Source organism: Anolis sagrei, chromosome 1, assembly GCF_037176765.1.
Source record: "Anolis sagrei isolate rAnoSag1 chromosome 1, rAnoSag1.mat, whole genome shotgun sequence".
Taxonomy (NCBI): domain Eukaryota; kingdom Metazoa; phylum Chordata; class Lepidosauria; order Squamata; family Dactyloidae; genus Anolis; species Anolis sagrei.
The window spans coordinates 147,696,995-147,717,104 of NC_090021.1; the positions used below are offsets into that span (position 1 = coordinate 147,696,995).

General features: G+C 40.9%; 1 protein-coding gene across 2 annotated transcripts; it reads left to right on the forward strand.

Annotated features, from left to right (window-relative positions):
- Positions 1 to 1,944: 1,944 nt before the first annotated feature.
- On the forward strand, positions 1,945 to 17,349 carry LOC132781368 (cytochrome P450 2K6-like). Of its 2 annotated transcripts, XM_060785584.2 has the most exons (10): positions 1,945 to 2,274; positions 4,132 to 4,342; positions 4,837 to 4,999; positions 7,390 to 7,539; positions 9,074 to 9,234; positions 11,346 to 11,519; positions 13,211 to 13,355; positions 13,704 to 13,888; positions 14,792 to 14,933; positions 16,224 to 17,349. In XM_060785584.2, the coding sequence occupies exons 2-10, from the start codon at positions 4,160 to 4,162 to the stop codon at positions 16,406 to 16,408; spliced, it is 1,488 nt and encodes a 495-aa protein (XP_060641567.2). In that variant the 5' UTR covers positions 1,945 to 2,274; positions 4,132 to 4,159; the 3' UTR covers positions 16,409 to 17,349. The 2 variants fall into 2 exon arrangements, with proteins under 2 accessions (XP_060641567.2, XP_067325258.1); XM_067469157.1 differs by lacking the exon at positions 1,945 to 2,274 and having other exon boundaries at positions 4,036 to 4,342.
- Positions 17,350 to 20,110: the final 2,761 nt, after the last annotated feature.

Genomic DNA, 20,110 nt, shown 5'->3' on the forward strand with positions numbered 1-20,110 from the left:
AAGTCGTGGTGCCTCTCTATTCTACTTTGGTCAGACCTCACCTGGGATAACACTGTGTCTAATTCTGGGCCTTATCAAACATGACCACCCCTACCCTCAATAAAAAGGTAAACATAGTCACACCATGAAGGGAGTCATAGTTTCCCAAGGACACAAGGCCAGGATGAACTGCATTGGCCTCCATTCCTCTAGTCTTCCTCAACCATCCCCTGACCAGCAGCAAACCCCCTGACTCCATGTGCACATGCACATATCCAGGCTCAACTGTTCAGCCTAAGGTGATCCACATCAGTGACCATTCAGAGATCTGCTGGCCATGGCTTCACAGCCCCACTCACATCACAACACAATTAAAATCCAACTCATAAATGGGTACAGTGTACATCCAGTAGTAGTCTCTCACCTATACAAAGTATATTTTTCTATTTTTTTCTTCCCCTTCTGCATGACAAATGAATTAAAATAAATAAAGAAAATAACATCTCCGATCCTACATGTAGCCAAGATATGATCCTTCTTCCCTTGCTCTTATATACCCTATGAACTTATACTAAAGGATCATATGAATTCTGTTTTTATCTTATTCAATTACTTAATTTTATTGAACTGTATGTAATAGAAGGTAGACAAGAATGAACCTGAATAACCTCTTGAGCAATCTCCAGGAATTCTTTCCACACCTTATTTGGAATAACAATTACAACACTATAAATGTCATCACCTGGCCTCTTTAAGTGCACTATATTAAATAGTAGAGTCAACCTGATGCTCGCGATGGAATCAAACTGAGCAAAGCATCACTCAGGAGAACTTGGTGTGAGTAATTGTATCTTTACTTGTAATTTATAATTTGCACGTTTGAAATAAGTGAATATACTTGCTATTTTAAAAAAACCATTCCTTAGCTGCTTCTGTTCATTCCCTTTAGGTCCACTTTATTTTGTAAAAATTAGAACTTTTCCACCTGAAGAAGACTTTAAGTTCAAAACCGGTTGTGAAAGACTCCTACAAGGAAGCGGAAACTCTCCATAAGGAAGTATAGAGGAAAATCTGTGTATAGAACCTTTTGTTAGAAGTTTCCTTTTACAAGAGAGAAAAAGAAACTATTGCTTTAAAGAGGAAATCTGTTTAAAGAATCTTTGATTGGAAACTCCCTAATACCAGAAAGAAATAGCAAGTAGTACTGTGAATGTAACAAACTTACATTTCATTAGATATTACTGTTTGTTGTATCTTGTGGAAGATCTCTAGAAGGAAGCAGAAGCTCTCCGTAAGGAAGCATAGAGGAAAATCTGTGTATAGAAACCAGTGTTGGAAATTTCCTTTTACAAGAAAGAGATCCAGGCAGGATACTTTCAGTCATTTTCTAGTACTGCCTGTCCTTAATTTCAACCAAGAAGACTGCTGAGTCAAGATGTTGAGCAGCTGACATGTTTCTTGAGATCTTTGAATAATGTATGCAGAGTTTGACACAACCTCATGTTGAGCAAAATGGAATCTACCCAGGCTGGGCTTGGGATTTTGGTATGTCACATCTGGACAGGATCAGTTTGTAGGGTTGATGAGGCAGGTCGCATGGCATACAACTTCCCTAGATCGATGCAGCATCTGCTTGATGTCATTGTCCTCCATTTGGATGAGAACGAATCTACTGGTAATTAAAAAATCATGATGTAATTTATTGGCAGGTGTATACATTTTATGGAAAAACATGTTACCAAAACAGGTGTGAATTGGCACATACAACATAGCTTGATGAGGCAGGTTGCCAGCTGGGCTAGTCTCTCACATGCCGGCTGCTAGAGGGAGAATATATTAATATTAATATGTACTCAGTGTTGCCTGGATATGAAAAGTAGGTTATGAACTTTGCCTCTGCTGGGCACAAGGTAAAGCCCTCATCATCCCCAAAGTGCAAACCTACTTTGGTGTTGTCCTTCAGTGGTAGATACACGCCTTCTGCAGTTCTCCTTTCAAGTCCCAGACAGGAGGCAAGGCAGCCGTGCAGAATGGGACGCACTCCCTGCTGAGTCACGGCCTCAGTCCTGCCGAGAGCAGAATCCACTGATAAAGAAAGTTTGGTCCAAAGGAGCAGCAACCAAAGGCAATGTTTTCTTCCCTACAGCTTCATTTTATTTTGCTTACATACAATACCTTGTATTACTCCCTGTTGAAATCAATTACCAGTATGATCATTTTCACCCAACTCTACAATCGAAGATCATTTTGAAAACTAAACACTGTGCTGTACCCTACTTTGAGCTGTTCAAATAGGTAGGTAACCAATAAATGTATGTATTTATATATTTATTATTTTGGTTTCTGATCCTGTCCTTTGAAGTCTTAATTGCTCCTCTGATTTTGCTGTTATCTCCAGATTCTGATAAGCATGCTCTATTTAGCCATTCAAAGCACTGAGAAAAATGCTGAATAGCACTGGACCCAGGCAGGCATGTAGCCGGGGGGGGGGCTTGAGGGGCTTCAGCCCCCTCCCCCCCGAAATTCTCATGGTGGTTCGCGAAAAGGCCTTACTGGTGCATTATTTAGGGTAGACCCTCTTTCACTCAGACTCACCCCCCCCCCGAAACTCAGCCCCCCCGAAACCCCCCTGAAAATAACTCACCCCCCCCCCAATCGAAATCCTGGCTATGGGCCTGGACCCAGGATAAAACCCTGTGGTACTGTTATCAAATCACGGTAATGCTCCACCCCCCCATTTATTGTATTATTATATTGATTTATACCCCACTTTATCCCTCCCACGGGAGACTCAAAGCGGCTTAAAAACAAAACTTCAGCATACAACTTCAAATGTACAAATATAAAAAGAGCATTAAACATCATTAGTATTGAAAACAATTCAGATTAAATCCATAAAGACATATAAAACCACAGCAGCTCCTGACATGATCTTAAAACCCTACATGCATCCCTTTCAGATAAATAGAAGTAACTGTGACTTGTCTTCAACTTGGTGAATTGGTTGCTGTGTCATGGCCTATCTGGTTTTCAGCATATGGCTCACCAGGCACGGATCCTCTTTAACTGCCATGCTAGCTCTAAATTCAACACCAGTGCCCCACGAAACAGGGTGAAGAGGAGCCATTTGTGAACTCCCTTTGTTTTGGCCAGTCAAACAATTATAAATCCACCTAACTGTAGCATTGTCTAGTAGGCAAGGTTAGGTACCGTCAGAATCTTCATAATTTGGAATAAATTCAGAAAAATTGCCTTTTTGAAGCGATCTTGAAATTTTTAAGAAAACCGGAAGTCCCTTTGCCCTTTCAAAGCTTTTTTCCGTCATTTTTGTTACAACTCATGAAATGAGTCGGAAATTATTCAGTTTTTCCCCGCTTCTGGTTCCTGGCCTCACTCAAGCCAGAGAAGCCAGTTTTAAACCGAAGAAGAAAAGTATTGACTCCACTTGCTTTTCCCACTTCTGGAGTAAAACAACTATTTTCAAAGTAAAGACCACCCAATGAAAAAGGAAATAACACTTTAAAACCATTCACAAAAGAATTCGGAAGTCTCAGATGTTTTGAAAAGTTTTGAACATTTCTTTTCTGTGAAAATCTGAATTGACTTTAGAATTAAACCACCAGCACCACCTACATCCAAACTGATGATGGTGGTGCTGGTGGTGCTTGAACCTTTTTTTTATTAAACAAGCCTATTGTCTAGCCCAAAGCCTCTTCTACAATGACATCTGAAATCTGGATTATCTGCTTTGAATTGTGTTATATGGCAGTGGAGACTCATATAATCTAGTTCAAAGTGGATAACCTGGCATCAGAGCCTGGAATATAAGGACAAGATAGAAGAGGCCTGAAATGATTTCTGCTAATTCCCAGGTCAATGGTTTTAAGAATTTGAACCCATTTGCAAAAGTTTTATTTTGGGTAATAATTGGACAAAGTAAAGAGTAATCCAACAGTAACATTCAATAGCTGGAGAAGAAAAACAACATTTGAAGGTAAGGAAGTGGGGCATAGTTTATTCAACCTGATAAACAAGGCAAATAAATGATTTGCCAAAGGCAATCTATCACCTGGTCTAGTGCATGTGTACAAAATATAAGGACATCCTATGTCAGTTGTCATTGCTGAAATCATACTGCAACCTTCATTGCAGGTGCTGCAGAAAACTGTTTCCTGGAGAAATGGATTGGATACATCCGATTACAATATTTTTCCTAATTACCCTTATAATTTTGCTGGTTTTAAAAATGGGCCATTTCTGGAATAACAGTTCCCAAAATCTTCCACCGGGTCCGAAGCCTTTACCAATCATTGGAAATCTTCACATAATAGATCAGAAGAGGCCTCACAGAACAATGTTGAAGGTAATATTTTCTCTTCTTTTTGTGGAAGGAAAAAGTCCACCAAGTTATACCTTTTTTGAGCCACATTAGAACAAATCCTAAAATTGGTATACCTGGCAATGTTAAAATCTGTGTCCCATGTTATTTTCACAGTGTTTATATAATGCTATGCAGTTGTTATTCATTGTAGACTGAGTGTGGACTCAGATAATCCAGTTCAAAGCAGATATTGTGAATTTTCTGCCTTGATATTCTGGTTATATGGCTGTGTGAAAGAGTCTGTAGTCTTCCTACTCCAGTTCTTTCCATGTCCTTTTTAAGTCATGTCTTAAAATTCTCTGGAAATTTTCTAGATGTATAACTCTAATGAACAGTGATATTCGAGGATAAGTATATGGAATAAGGATTGCTGCTGTTTTTTTACACACGATAAAAATGTCTTAAAGAAATAAAAAAAATCCATAGAACCACAATACAGATCTGAATGTCAACTTTGAACATATATTTCATTCCAGTTGTCAAACGTTTATGGTCCCGTCTTCAGGATCCAAATGGGATTCCAGAAAATGGTAGTGTTGAGTGGGTATGAGATGGTGAAAGAGGCTCTGGTGAACCAGGCTGACGCATTTGCTGAGAGGCCCATCATCCCATTCTTTAAAGAATTTTCAAAGGGCTTAGGTGAAGTATTTTGTTTTATATAATTGTTGTTGAAGTCCAAAACCCATTCTTAAGAATTGTGAACCGAGATAATAAATAATTGATACAACTGTTGCTATAACTTTACTATATACAGGCCATCTCAAGTTACAAGCAAGATTGGTTCTGCATGTTTGTTCTTAAATTGAATTTCAATTTGTTTGTAAGTAGGAAGAGGTAAATTTTGAAGTGTAACAGTTGTATCAATTATTTATTATCTCAGTTCTTTCAGCCCATTTTTTTTATTTATTAACATTTATATTGTAAATATTATTATGCTTAGTATTTACAAGTAATTGCAATTCCATCAACCAGAGATATGCTACAGTATTACAAGTAACCAAATAATCTTAGGGCCTCTCTCACATTAAGGTAAGCTAACATTATGTGCTAGTATATTAAAGTATTTTTACAAAGAACCCATGATAGGTTCGCCTTAGGGTTACCATAAGTTGGAACCATATTGAAGGCACACAACAACAATTCAAGCAACAAAGATCACATTACTAATGCAAGTGACTCAACATTTCTTAATGATCACTACAGTTGTCCTCCTTGCTCCTTTTACGGCATGTCTATGGTTTTCAGTCTACAAAGCTACACTTTCCCCTCTCCAACTCAATACAAAAACTATACAGTTTGGAGATCCCATAAAGATTTTGATTGGCTTTTGGTCCTCAATCTAATAAATGTAAGTGTTGGATTCACAGACACCTTAAAGGGCCTGACTCAAAAGTGGCTTCAAAACAGAGTTTATTAAAACAAAGGAAAAGGAACGCAGAGGTACTAAATGCAGTGCCACTGGTCAAAACTCAAGAAACAAATCAGACCTGGTCCAAAAAGGTTAACAGAAATATAATCCAGGTTAACTGGAATAGGGAAAAGAAAAACAAATCAAACAAGGTGCTCTGAGGCAAAACAAAAAGGCACAGTACACAACTGGTTAACAAAAAAAGAGAGGCCACAGCAAGAGAAGCGTCATCAAGCAAAGTCCAGGGTCGAGCGGGAGAAATCCGAAACAGCGCTGCTCCAATGTCTGCAGAAGCAGCGTATTTAGCCAAACCGGTCCAGGTCCAGGAAGGGTTAAGTCCACATTCACGAGAAGCCAATCCGGGTCAATAACATGTGAACGAACAGGAGGTCCAAACTGCAGATCCTAAACCAACAGCAAACACGAAACAGGCAGCAACAAATCTACAAGAATCTTTTCCAATACACAGCACCCAACACACGAACTCTCATCAACACCTTGCCTTCTGCAAGGACCCATCACCCCTGAACCCACTTTTATTTACAAATCATCATCAGAAGGTGAACTGACCACCGCCCCATCATTATCCCCCACAGCTGCTCCCAGCTCTTCACGTGAATTCCCTTGTCCTTCCCTCCAATTCCTCCATCTCCTGTCAAGACATCGGTCCCCCCCCCCCCAAGACTCAGTTGGATCCTCTAATTGCCAGTCTTCACCCCCAGAGAACCCCATAAAAGCATCAGTAGTTGTTGGCTCCTCACAAATAGCTTGCACTTCTCTTATCTTAGTCCAATCTATGGTGTCTCTTTCTTCTCCTTCGCTCATTGACCCATCATCCCCAAAGAATCCCTCAAACGGCTACTCATCCGTAGGTGCTGTAAGTATGTCCTGAATCCTCTTCCTCTGCTGCTCATCATCAGATTCCTGCTCCCGAGTAACCCTTTTTCCCCTTCTGGCACCCATACTACTGTTCGTAACGTTACTCACAGGCTCTACTACAACAATAAGCAACCACATTAAGTTTTTCATTCCTTCTTTCCATTGAGACAAGTACATTAAAAGGCAAGAGTAAAAACAAGCTTTGTTTCACAGATCACCACAACCAAAGTGACTGAGATAATATAGATCAGCGGTCCCCAAGGTTTTTAAACAGAGGGCCAGGTCACAGTCCCTCAAACTGTGGGAGGGCTGGATTATAATTTGAAAAAAACGTGAATGAATTCCTATGCACACTGCACACATCTTATTTGTAGTGGAAAAAACACGTAAAAACAATACAATAATTAAAACCAAGAACAATTTTAACAAATATAAACTTATTAATATTTCAATGGGAAGTGTGGGCCTGCTTTTGGCTGATGAGATAGGATTGTTGTTGTGTGCTTGCAAGTCGTTTCAGACTTAGGTTGACCCTTAGCGAGGGCTGAGTAAATGACCTTGGAGGGCCTTAGTTTGAGGGCCCCTAATATAAACAATGAGAAAATGGACAGATTTATAAATGGGAAAACAATTGATTTTGTAGGTGATTTTTTGAAAATCAAAAAGTCACATATTCAGCTTATTATAATACTGAATAAATGCAAGCAGAACTATACATTGAACTTTGAATGTTTTTTTTCAGGTGTTATTTTTGCTCATGGTGAGAACTGGAAAGTGATGCGGAGGTTCACCTTATCCACACTTCGGGATTATGGAATGGGCAAGAGAACCATAGAGGACAAAATTGTTGAAGAGTGCAATGTCCTGACAAAGAAACTGGAATCTTATGAAGGTTGGTTGGTTTTTCCTTTTGATGCTGAAGATCAGGGGTGCTCAAACATTTTTAGCTGAGGGCCAATTCACAGACCTTCAGAGTGATCGGGGGCTGGACTATAGTTTGAACAAAAATGAATGGGCTCCTATGAACACCACTTATCTTAATTGTAGTGCAAACAACAACAAAAAAAACATGAAAGAATAATATAACATTTAAAATGTACAACAATTTTAACCAACATAAACTTACTAGATTTTCATTGCCTGGCTTATCAGCATGCCGATTCAACAGGGGAAAGCTTTGGCCACACAACTTACCCCCGTTGCCTCCCCATTGCTGCATTACCCATGGAATCCCGCCAGAAGTTCCTCTGCGTCATGGGATGGGAGCCAGTGGGCACTGTGGGTAAACTATGACTGAACTACCATATGCCGCTGAAGAAAGCTCCGTCTGATGAGGTCGATGGTCTAAAGTTTAGGGCAGGGCCAGGAGAAATGACATTTGGGGGGCTGCATCCTACCTACAGGGCTTAATTTGGGAACCCCTGCTCTGCTGAAAAGGCTAAGCCTCTGGGGCTGGATCTACACTGCCCTATATCTCAAGATCTGATCCCAGATTATTTGCTTATCCCAGATTATGTGTCAGTGTAGACTCATATAATCCAGTTCAAAGCAGATAATCTGGGATCACATCCTGGGATATAGGGCAGTGTCAATCCAGTCTGGAACATTCATTCCAAAGATTGTCCTGGAAAAGTTGAGTCTAGGCTGTGTCTACACAGCCAGAATAAAATGGACTCACCACTCAGGCTGGATCTACACTGCCATATAATCCAGGTTCAAAATACAGATAACTGCATTGAAGTGGATCACATGGCAGTGGAGACTCGTATAATTCAAGTAAATGTCGTTAATCTGCAACTTCAAACTGGAAGTTATGGCAGTGTAGATCCTGCCTCAGTTATGGATCTGTGGGTCAGATACTTGGCACATCTGCTACATCCAGCTATTAACCTGCATCAAGCGAGCTACAGAGTTTCCAGGCATGTTGGGGACTTGGACAGGTGGATTTGGCCCAATCCACTGTCCACATCACCAAAAAGTTTAAGGGCATATCACTTGCTGAGATAATGAACGATGTGACCAGAAACGTGCTGTTGTCTGTAAGCCTCTGGAAGAGAGCTGCTTGCTGGTAGGGAGGGGGTTGCTCCCATGCTTCCCTAGACTGGCCAAGCATGTGAACAGCCAAAGGATTCCCGTGACTGTGTCAGATCAGCCCCGAAGCCCTTTAAACTGAGTTTTCCGATGAGTGTAGCCAAGGCCTATGTCAACATGGTTTAAGTACACTCAAGTGTTCCCAAGATACTTGAAATCTTTGGAATAGTTCCTTGCTAACATAATCCTAAATATATCAGTACCTAGACTTGGTTTCTAAAACGAACACAGCATATACAGGGAAAGCTGACTCAGGGATCTTAAATCTATGAAAAGGAAATTTAAGGTTGATATTCTTTTATAATTTTTGTTCAAATTCTATATTTGCTGTCTAGGGAAACCATTTGAGACAACTACAATCATGAATGCAGCTGTTGCCAACATTATAGTATCCATAATACTTGGCAGGCGGTACGAATATGAAGATCCTACATTTCAAAGATTACTGCAGTTATTTAATGAAAATGTCCGGCTTTTTGGAAGCCCTTCAGTCCTGGTAGTCTTGGTTTATTTTTTCACCCCCAAAAGTATTGCTAGTCTAGATAGCGTGGGCTGAAAGTGAGCTTTTCATATGGTTTTGTAATTCTGAAAAATACAGAATCTGAAAGTTGAAGAACTAAATAATTTCCCCATATGTCACAGGATCAATTCACATATGGCAGAGGACCAAACTGGTTACTGAACTAATTTGGTGTTTCATCCAGAACTATTTATTTATTTATGGCATTTATATGCCGCCCTTCTCACCCCGAAGGGGACTCAGAGCAGCTTACAAGATATATATACATACAATATATTATATTATTAGCATAGCACAATATCAGTATGATATATTACTATATTGTACTATACCATTATATTGTAACATTATTAGTAATATTACATGTAATATAAATATATATAATTATAATATTTATTATTATTAGTTTTACATTGTATTACATTAGAATATTATAAATATTATATGTATATACAGAATACTATACTATACTATACTATATTATCTTATAAGCATAGCACAGGAGACAAGGTGGAGCTCTGGTCCAGAGAAGCAGTTGGTATTTTGGTATATGGATAAGGAGTATAGTCCTATTAGTTCTTCTGGACCTCTCAATGTCATAATATGCTACTGAATTATCTGGATGCTTGGTGTGTTGCATTGGATTTGATATTTTCTGAGCTTGTATTCAGAACTGAATGCCTCTGCTTCTTTTGTAGTGTACTTCATCTTGCCCAACCCAAGGGTCCTTCCACACCGCCATATAACCAAAGCTGGCAGTGATGCAGTGTGTTTGTGCAACTAAGGGCCCTTCCTCACAGCCGTATAATCCAGAATATCAAGGCAGATAATCCAAAAGATCTGCTTTGAACTGGGTTATCTGAGTCCACACTGCCATATAATACAATTCAATGTGGATTTTATACAGCTGTGTGGAAGGGGCTGAAGCTGACAGAGAGTTCTTGAGAGATTTCTAGACAACTTACTCAAGTCACCAGGTGTCTAATTAAGCATTGTCTCCTGTTTAATTAATGCTTGTTGTTGTTCATTCGTTCAGTCATCTCCGACTCTTCGTGACCTCATGGACCAGCCCACGCCAGAGCTCCCTGTCAGCCATCACCACCCCCAGCTCCTTCAAGGTCAGTCCAGTCACTTCAAGGATGCCATCCATCCATCTTGCCCTTGGTCGGCCCCTCTTCCTTTTACCTTCCACTTTAATTAATTAATTTAATTAATTCTGGGATTAGCATAATCTCTCCATTGCTCTGCAACGCCAATTCCTCATAAGCATAGCACAGTTGTTGTTAGGAGCTGGAGATTCCTGTCAGTCTGAATCTGCTGACTCCAGTAGGTGAATTATGAGAGCATCAGACAACAGTTGTTAGTAGCTTTCTGCATCAATTCAAGATGATGCTACTAAACAACCAAGACTGCAGTACATTAGGGTGTCCCTTGTTTTGTGCTTCTGTAGATTGTGCATTTGTAGAACGCAAATATACAGTAGACACTTAGGGCCGTTCCACACAGCCATATAACACAGACTATCCAGGCAGAAAATCCCATAATATCTGCTTTGAACTGGGTTATCTGAGTCCACACTGGCATGACTCCAGTTGAAAGCAGATAATATGGGATTCTATTCAGATGTGTGGAAGGGACCTATACCTGAGTCCACACTGCCATATAATCCAGTTCAATGTGGATTTTATACAGCTGTGTGGAAGCCCCCCCACCCTCCTTGGTTAACTGGTACCTATGGGGATTGATAGATGCTGGATAAATGTTATTTCTAGTTGCTTGCGAGTTGCTATTAAAAATAGGCCTAAATAGTACTAAACTTGATGCTATATCATATCATTAACACTGTATTGACTTGCTATTATTATTCAAATAAAGTAATTAAAAGCAAATAAAGACAAACTTAACTTAATGGAAAACTAAAACTTGATATAATTTTCTTTATTTCAAGTATTGTTTCTTCAAATTTCTGTCAGTTGCTTGTGAATTTGGGTGCCTTGAGATTCTACTATATATTGAAAGTATTTAAAATATTTGCCTGAAAGAATATCTTTTTTCAGGAAACTTTCTTTTTCTTTGCCATGTTTCAGTTCTACAACATGTTTCCTGCTCTTGGTTTCCTATCTGGCGGTCGAAAAACTTGCCTTGATAACAGAAAGGAGGTTTTTACTTTCATAGAGGCTACATTCATAAAACGCCTCAAAGAGCTTGATGAAAATGACCAGCGGAGCTTAATTGATACCTTTCTTATCCGGCAGCAAGAGGTAAGGAAGTCTTTTCAAGGGGAGGGATCAGGCCCGTAGCCAGGATTTCGTTTCGGGGGGGGGGGGGGAGCTAAAAAAATTTCAGGGGGTTTGTGGGGGCTGAGTTTTGGGGGGGCTGAGTCTGAGTGAAAGAGGGTCTAGCCTAGCAAACCTTTTGTATCATTACCCCAATACCCCCATGCATATGGGATATATTGAGTATGGTGATCAGATCATGATATGAATAAACATAACAGTTTAAATAATGCACCAGTAAGGCCTTCTTGCGAACCACCATGAGAATTTGGGGGGGGGGGGCGCTGAAGCCCCCCGAGGCCCCCCCACCACCCCCGGCTGCATGCCTAGGAGGGATGCTGACATTTTCATATGAACAACCCCAACATTTTCTAAATATTCTTATGTCTGCTAACAGTAAGGGTTTTCTGCTAATTCATCACAAAAATATAGAATAATAAAGATAGCACCCTATTAACCAGATATGCATGTGAGCCTGTGTGTATGTACTTTTCAAGACATTGCAAGGATGGGTGTTCATCTCCTTCCTCTTCAGTGCCCAACCTCACCCCACTTACTCAACAATTTCAGAGACCTCACACAGCTATTCAATGCTTCATGGGGAGCATGCAAGACTGCAGAAATGGATCCTTGTAGCTAGACGTGAAATGGTGGCATTGTTGGCGCTGAAGAAGCATATAGAGTAATTAGAGACAGAGGGAGCCTCATTCCTTCTCTCTTGTTTTCACCTCTGTTTCTTAAGATTTATATAACTCAAGGCAACTCTACTCTGATATAGATGCCAAATATTCCTATGGACCTTAGGGCTGTGATTTGTTGAAGTCCTTCTGGGGTCTCAGCACTATTATTTATTTTTATTATTTGGGGTTCTTGTACCCCGCCCTTCTCACCCCGAAGGGGACCCAGGGCGGCTTACAGCTGCAAGGCGCACTTAGACGCCTGCTACACAAACAATCATCACAAAAAAATATAACAGTACAAATTCCCACAATTCAACATTATCCAATAAAATCAGTAAAATGATAAAATCAGTAAAAACAATACAAACCTGGATCTTCCTCCTACCCATCAGTGTACAATTAACTCAAAGATCTGTTTTGGTTCCATTTCGACAATCCTGCCGATCTTACACATCTGATTGTCTTATTTGGTTGTCACTACTGCCATACGACCTCATCACACAGGACTACATTCAGCGGCATCCACCAATTTAGCCCCAGTCACCCACCAAGTCAGCCAGCTCCTATCAGATGATGCCAGCGCACCTCTGTGACTAAAGGAGCGCAGAGTCGGTGCATGCCGCTACCAGGGTAACACGGGTGGGCTCCCGTTTTGTCAGTGGAATCCATGGGAGGAAGATGTGTGCTCCACATGCGCTCATGCTTATTTCCATCTGATTGCCCTCAACTGGAGCCGAGTGATGCTTATGCATGGGATGCCAGGTTCCCTACCCCTCTCTATCTTCACATCTTGAAACCCCTTTGTGACTTTTGGCCCATGCTGTATAATAAATTGATATTAAATAGTAAATTTTAATGCAATGTATCCAAGGTCTCTACTCTTTCCATCTCCATGAATGTCGTCTTTCTCCTATTTCTCATTATTTCTTTTGACATATGCACATGGAAGATTGTCCCCCCTTTTGTTTTAAGCCATAGTTTCTTTTTTCAACATAGGAGAAGACCAACAATGTTAATGGATATTTCCATAACGAAAATCTAAAAACTCTTGTGGCTAATTTATTTGGTGCTGGCATGGAGACCACTTCCACCACCCTGCGATGGGCCCTTTTGCTCATGATGAAGCACCCAGAAGTTCAGCGTGAGTTCCCTTTGTTGACATTATTCCAGTAGACCTTTATTTCCATTCTGCATAAGAATTAGGACAATTGAAGTAAATGTGTGGAAATGTAGCTATAGCTGTCTGTTACTGCAATACAAAAGGAGGCAGGGAAAAGAGGAGTGGCGGTTTCTTCTAACAAGTTCCATGTTAAAAGAGTTTCTGAGTTGGGTCCTATATGAAGGGAAAGATAGGATATCAGTTAAGCAATAAATGAAATAATATACCCTTCTCAGCACTGAAGGATATGGTGGAAACTTATTTGCCTAGAGAAGGTCATAAAGGGCATTTAGGATTTCAGCTACTAGAAAGAATTGCTCTGTTTTCTAGGTAAGGTCCAAGAAGAAATTGCTGTCACTGTTGGGTCTGCTCAGCCACGGTCTGAACACCGAAAAAAAATGCCATACACAGATGCAGTAATTCATGAAGTTCAAAGATTTGCTAATATTCTCCCAGGCAACGTGCCACGTGCAACCACTATGGATGTTACTCTTAAAGGCTACTTCATTCCAAAGGTGATTGGATTACTGTTCAAGCAACATATCATATTTCAGTGCATAGTAGTCACACATTTCCCATTTTTTCAATCAAAAATTACACATGAAAAAAATCTGATTCTGTTTGTTTCTTTGTTTGTTTTAAACTGCAGAGCCATTTGGGGCTGATTTTCCCTTCCTTCCTCCTTTCTTTGAAGGCAAGGCAGTTTCGAAATTATAAAATAGAGGACTCTTGTCCCATTTCTCCTTCCACTGAGACCTTAGGGCAGTTTAAAAAATCTGGACCATTAATCGTCCTTCCTTCCTCCTATCTCTAACAAACTCCATTCCAGGTTTTGTAAAGCCTCTAAGGGAGGAAGGAGAAGGGAAGAGAGTGGAGCTTCGAAGATTTCCATTTTATAGTTTTTAAATGGAGAAAGACAGAAGGAAGGGAGAAATCAGCTGCAAAGGAAAACAAAAATATAATTTTTAGCATCCAAAACATGGCGATTTAACTCTTACTTGGTGGCAACTATTATGCAATTAAATACGGATAATTTAAAAAAAATGAGCACCAGATTCTGCTAGTAAAAGATAATTAAATCTAATTTTGTTTCATATCGTCTTGAAGATTTTCTAGCAATTTTTAGCACCCAAAACATGGCGATGCAATTATGCAATTATTATAATTATGAAATGAAATATGGATAACTTTTTTAAAAAACTTTTGAGAATCTGCCAGTAAAAGATAACTAAATCTAATTTGTTTCATATTGTCTTGAAGATTTTCTAGCTGCAAGATATTCTAGCTAACTCATATCTTAATTCTTCTGTACTGAGACATTTCCTGCAATATATGTGAAGGCAATTTTATTTTTTAAGGATTTCAGTAGAGTCCTATATGTAATTGTATTAAAATAACCAATCGCTTTGACCTTACAGGGGACCCACATCGTTCCATTACTGTCCTCTGTGCTCCACGATGATTCTCAATGGGAGAAACCACTTAAGTTCTATCCTGAGCATTTTCTCGATTCTGAAGGGAACTTTGTTAAGAGAGATGCCTTCATGCCTTTCTCTGCAGGTAGTACCTTTTATGTGTCCAGAGTGGACTCCATTCACTCATGTTAATTTGGTGTACAGATTGTTCCAGGGGACCTTTTGTGGGTAATCGTTTCCCTCCCTAGGCCACTCATTCAGTTCTGCAATGGGATACCCTGGCCACTTCGTTCTCAACAGTGTATAAGGAAAGGATTTTTCCTCGGGACAGTGAGGTGGATTTCATTCTAGTGGGCAACCAAACATTACCAGAGGATCTTGTTGAAAATTCCATTATATAAAAAATATGATGGTTTCACCAGTTAGTACAGATGGCACTTCCAACTCTGGAAATATGTGGTGAAATGGCGAGATGAAAGAGAACAGTGGGAAAATGTGATAAGTTGTAAGAATTTCATGGAAAAGAAGAAAAATACAATTATCACTGAGCACAAGCTAGAACTATTCTTCCATGCCAAAAATATGGTATACAAGGACTTGTCTCCTTGTAAGCCGCCACAACTCTCTTCGGGGAGATGGTGGCGGGATATGAAATAAAGTTATTATTTCAATCTAGTGGGCAACCAAACATTACCAAAGGATCTTGTTTAAAATTGCATGTTATAAAAACAATTAAGGCTCTGCCAGTTAGTACAGATGGCACTTGCGACTCTGGATATATGTGGTGAAATGGAGAGATGAAGGAGAACAATTACAAATTGTAATAAATTATAAGAATTTAATTGAAAGGAAGAAAACTACAAATATCACTGAGCACAAGTTCCATGTTAAAAAAAATATGCCATACAAATAAACGACAAATCCATTTTTCCATCCATTTTCTGAACTTTTCTAATTGAATAATATCTTAAACAAATTATACAGCCTCAAATGTCACATTCAGACAACTCTTAGGGATTAGGGGGCTTCATCTGTCTCCATAGGACCTTGGAGAGGTTAACTACTCTGCAGCACTCTACCAAAAATATTTTTAAGCATTTATTTCACCATCAAATATCTCCAGGTGATTCAGGAAAAGTCCAGATGGGAAACCTGGGGAAAATAACTGAAGAGATTATTTAAAAAATAAAGTGAGGTAGCTATAACCTGACTAGAAGCAAACAAGGGAGAAATCCTCAGGAGGAATGCAAACGTCTACTATCCAAGAAGCACCATGTATTTTTCAAATGGTGCTCCTCCAAGTGTTTTGGATGTCGACTCCCAGAAATCCCAGCCCATTTACCAGCTGTTTAAATCCTAAAACAATTTTCAATGATTATTGGAAGTCTCAAAAGTAGATTTTTGTATTGCTGCTAATCGTGATTGTTGTTTACAGGTCGTAGGCAGTGTGCAGGCGAGACCCTTGCCAAAATGGAGCTTTTCCTATTCTTTACAAGTCTTCTGCAGAGATTCATCTTCCAGCCACCTCTTGGCACCTCTAGAGAAGACCTAGACCTAACCCCTGCAGTTGGGTTTACGACACCCCCAATGCCCTTTGATGTCTGTGCTCTGCCCCGTTAAGAAGGCTCGAGCCTGCTATGCATCCTACACTTATTCTGCTGTCTTATTTACCAAGAAAATTTACTGTACAAACTATTCTGTCCAACTAGCCCATTATTGCTTACACACCTAAACTGTTCAACATACCATTGTGCTTTTTTGAAGGTCATTTTCTCAAGGGAAACTCAATTAACAAGTACATAAAGCAGTGGTGGTGATTGTGGTGTGGAGGGATGGGTATGTTGTTTTGTGGTGTCTGCTGAGGAAGGCATTTAATTTAATTTTACAATAGTACATTGACAATAAAGCTATTCTAATCTGTTCTAAAAGAACATGCTCACCCTTCTGGCATCTACTTGAGCAGCAGCAAAGCCTTGACGCAGGTATTTTCTGGGAAATATCAGTCAGACAGAAGATTGTGAAATAGTTTAGCAAATCCAGTTCCTTGTATGTATATTTGTACTGTGCTGGCACAGTTGTGCCAAGAGATTTGAGTTCCTTTTCTTGTACTGATTAGTTTGTTTGAATTAATTTGGGCCTTGCATTTTGCAATTGGGTAGTTTTCCCCAGGTTGCAATCATAGGGCCAACAACCTATCAATCATCATTAGAGCCTTTAGATCCGCCCCTTTCCGCAGGTTTGGAGGGAAAAGGGGACTTTTAGTTCAGTCTCACAGTTTGGAGCCTTACAGCAAGACGTGTGGGCTTTCTCTGTCCCACCTGTAAAAAGCTTCACTTCTTACAACTTTTGCTGGGGAGTAAAGTTACAGTTTTTACAGCTTTTGCTGGGGAAAAAGGAAAACCTCTACAGCTTTGCTGGGGTTAAAGAAACAGATCTACAGCCAGCTTTGCTGGGGAGTAAAGTTACAGTTCCACAGCTTTGCTGGGGGAATACAGCCAGCTTTGCTGGAAAATAAAGGAATGGTTCCACAGCCTTCGTGGGGCAAATCTACAGGACACCAGCTTGGCAGATCTACAGCAACCACTGCCTGGTAAGGGACCACTCGGGCTATCCATAATGCAGCTTGGAGCTGGGAGTTGGGGCCTCACGCCAGCAGGGTAAAGAAAGATTGCCCAAGGAGGGGTCGGAAGGTTTCCCTAAAGAAGATAGGAACAGTTTATCAAGCAGTTGCCTGTCCCTTGTTGGCAAATCGAGAAAGCTACTAGTTTTTCAAGATTATAAAGCATTTAATTCATTTGTTCAAAGATTTAAGCCTTAATAAAGAACTTTGTTGAACCTATTTTGAGCCTCTACAGAACTTTGTGTTGGGAAACCTATGGGACCCTTTAGCTGAGGCACTCAGAAAGCATACAGAAAGCACGTCCTGTAAACAGACATTGTCATAGGCCCAGCGCGTGACAGCTCATGTACATTAGAGCTGTGGAAAGCTTTGGAGCCCTGTTTCATAATTTGAAGATTCGAATGGTTCAGAAATACAAGTTCCTAATCAGAAAGGACCCCTCTTAAGCATTTATGAAATGAAACACTCTCCAAAATTTTCAAAGAGATTCGTAAAAGATTTGTTGTTTTGAAGCTTTTTTCCAATTACTGTACTCCTTTGCCCCATTGCCTGTGATTGTCTAGGGTTGGAAAGTGCGAGGACTAGGGCTGGGGTGGGAGGGGGCTGTTGTGATTGACAAGGGCAGCTGCATGCTGTTTTTTCCTTGTCAGCCAATCTGAAGAAGAAAGCCAAATCACATGGCTTACTGCAAAATTGGTCTTATATACACCCTTTGGAACTCGGTTCTGTTTCTGTGTGTTTCTTAAAAGTATAACCTTCCTCTGTTGAAATTACCCAAACCTTCCAAACTCCAAATTCCCAATTTGCTAGCTAGTAGCTATATTCCCTTCCCCATCCTTACTTTTCCCGGTTATCGGTTTACTGTATGCTGTTGTTGTCTGCCTGCCTACTTCCTTACCCCTACCTATAATTTAAAAAAAAATGATGTTTATGTGTGTTTGCAGCTCTGTGTCTTTTTCTCTGTGTTTAACCTGTTTATCTATTTTCCTTTTCCTTGCAGTTTTTTCTGGCTTGTTGTGTGCAAACCACACCCAAGTAGCTAGCAGTACCTAGTGCACACAAGCACACATACAATACTTCTTTAACACCAACACTTATATTTTATATACACATATTTTATATACATAATAATGAAGAGGGGGGCTAATACCAGGGGCCAACAGGTTTTCAGAGGGAGAGGGAGAGGTATTATTTCTCTTAGTGCTGCTGTTGCTTCTGAATCTGTTCCTACTTTTGCTGCTGCTGTTGAGGCAAGGACATAACTTGTTGAGCCTCCCAATCTGGGCTGGCAGTGCCCGTTAGTGCTAAGGAGGAGGCAGAGCTGAATTTGTCCCTTGAGACAACTGAGGAGCTTATGCAGGATTTGGAAGAGGGATCTGAGGAGGATTTTGAGATGGCATCCCATGAAAGCTCTCCTACATGTGGGTGGGATGAGGGATGTGCAGGTGATGAGGCTGTATCCCTGGTGCCTGGAAGGCCTGAGTCTACTGTTTTCACTTTCAGGTGATACTGGAGGATCCAGCGCACGCAGTGTGCAACCACAGCACAATAAAAATCAGTAGGGGGAAAAACATAAAACATTTGTCTATGATTGGGATGCAGATGCATCTTAAGAGGCACCACCCTCTGCAAGTTGGCATAGTCCCTCAGGCTGAGACTGGTCATGACCGAAGCAACAGTAATACTGCTGCTGGAAGAGAGAAGACACAGGCCATCCTAGAGCAATGGAGCATGACATCCAGGCATAGGGGCAGAGCAGTTGGTAAGCTGCCGACTAAGGGAGATCACTCAGCACACCTGCAAGATATGCTGACTCTCAATAACCAGCCCTTCTGGGTGGTGGAGCAGAAAGGGTTTCGTCACTTGATGGCGCTGGTGGCTCCCCATTACAAGGTCCCCCACCACTACCACCTTCTCCAGGCCAAGCTGGTGTCAGCTGTGGGAGCAGCATATCAGCACAGGGCCAGAGAGGGAGAAGGCATAACTGACACATCTGGATCCAACAGCTCCTTGGTCATCTGCACCAGGGACCCCAAGCAACACTTCCTGGGGAGGCACCTGTCCCCACAGCTGGCAGGTAGCAGCATCAGGGAGATGAGTTCTTTGTCAGGGCCTTGGCAAAGATGGTTGGGCCCGAGTACACCCAGCCACCCAGGGCAGACTTGGCAGAAGTTTCTGTAAACCAATACCTGGAGAAGCTTGTCCTGTGACCGATTGGCCTACTGGGCATCCCAGAGCCAGATATGGCAGGATCTAGCAATGGTTGCCTAGGAACACCTCAGCTGTCCACCAATGAGCATCCTCAAGTCAGAGGGTGTTCGGCATAGATGGAGATGTTGTCACCCCTCACTAGCCTGCCTCAGTGCAACAGCTGGTGTCTTTCAAAGCCAACCTCCCCCTCCTGGGCATCTCAGAGGTGGACCCCCCAGGTTAAGTCAGTGTGGCAGGCACTCATTTCAGTAACAGTCCATGGTTTGACTTCTGGGCCATAAAAGACACCATGGTACCTCGCCTCTGTTTATTGATTGGGTTTACTCCATGTATTTTTTTTTTAAAACACAGCATAGATTCTCTCCTGAAGGGCCTGAGTAATATGTCACCATTCACCATGCCATGGTGGACCCTGCCTTGGTGGAACAGTTGGTGTTCCTCAAGGCCAACCTCACCCTCGGGCTTCCTGGAGCTGAACCCTCAGCTGAAGT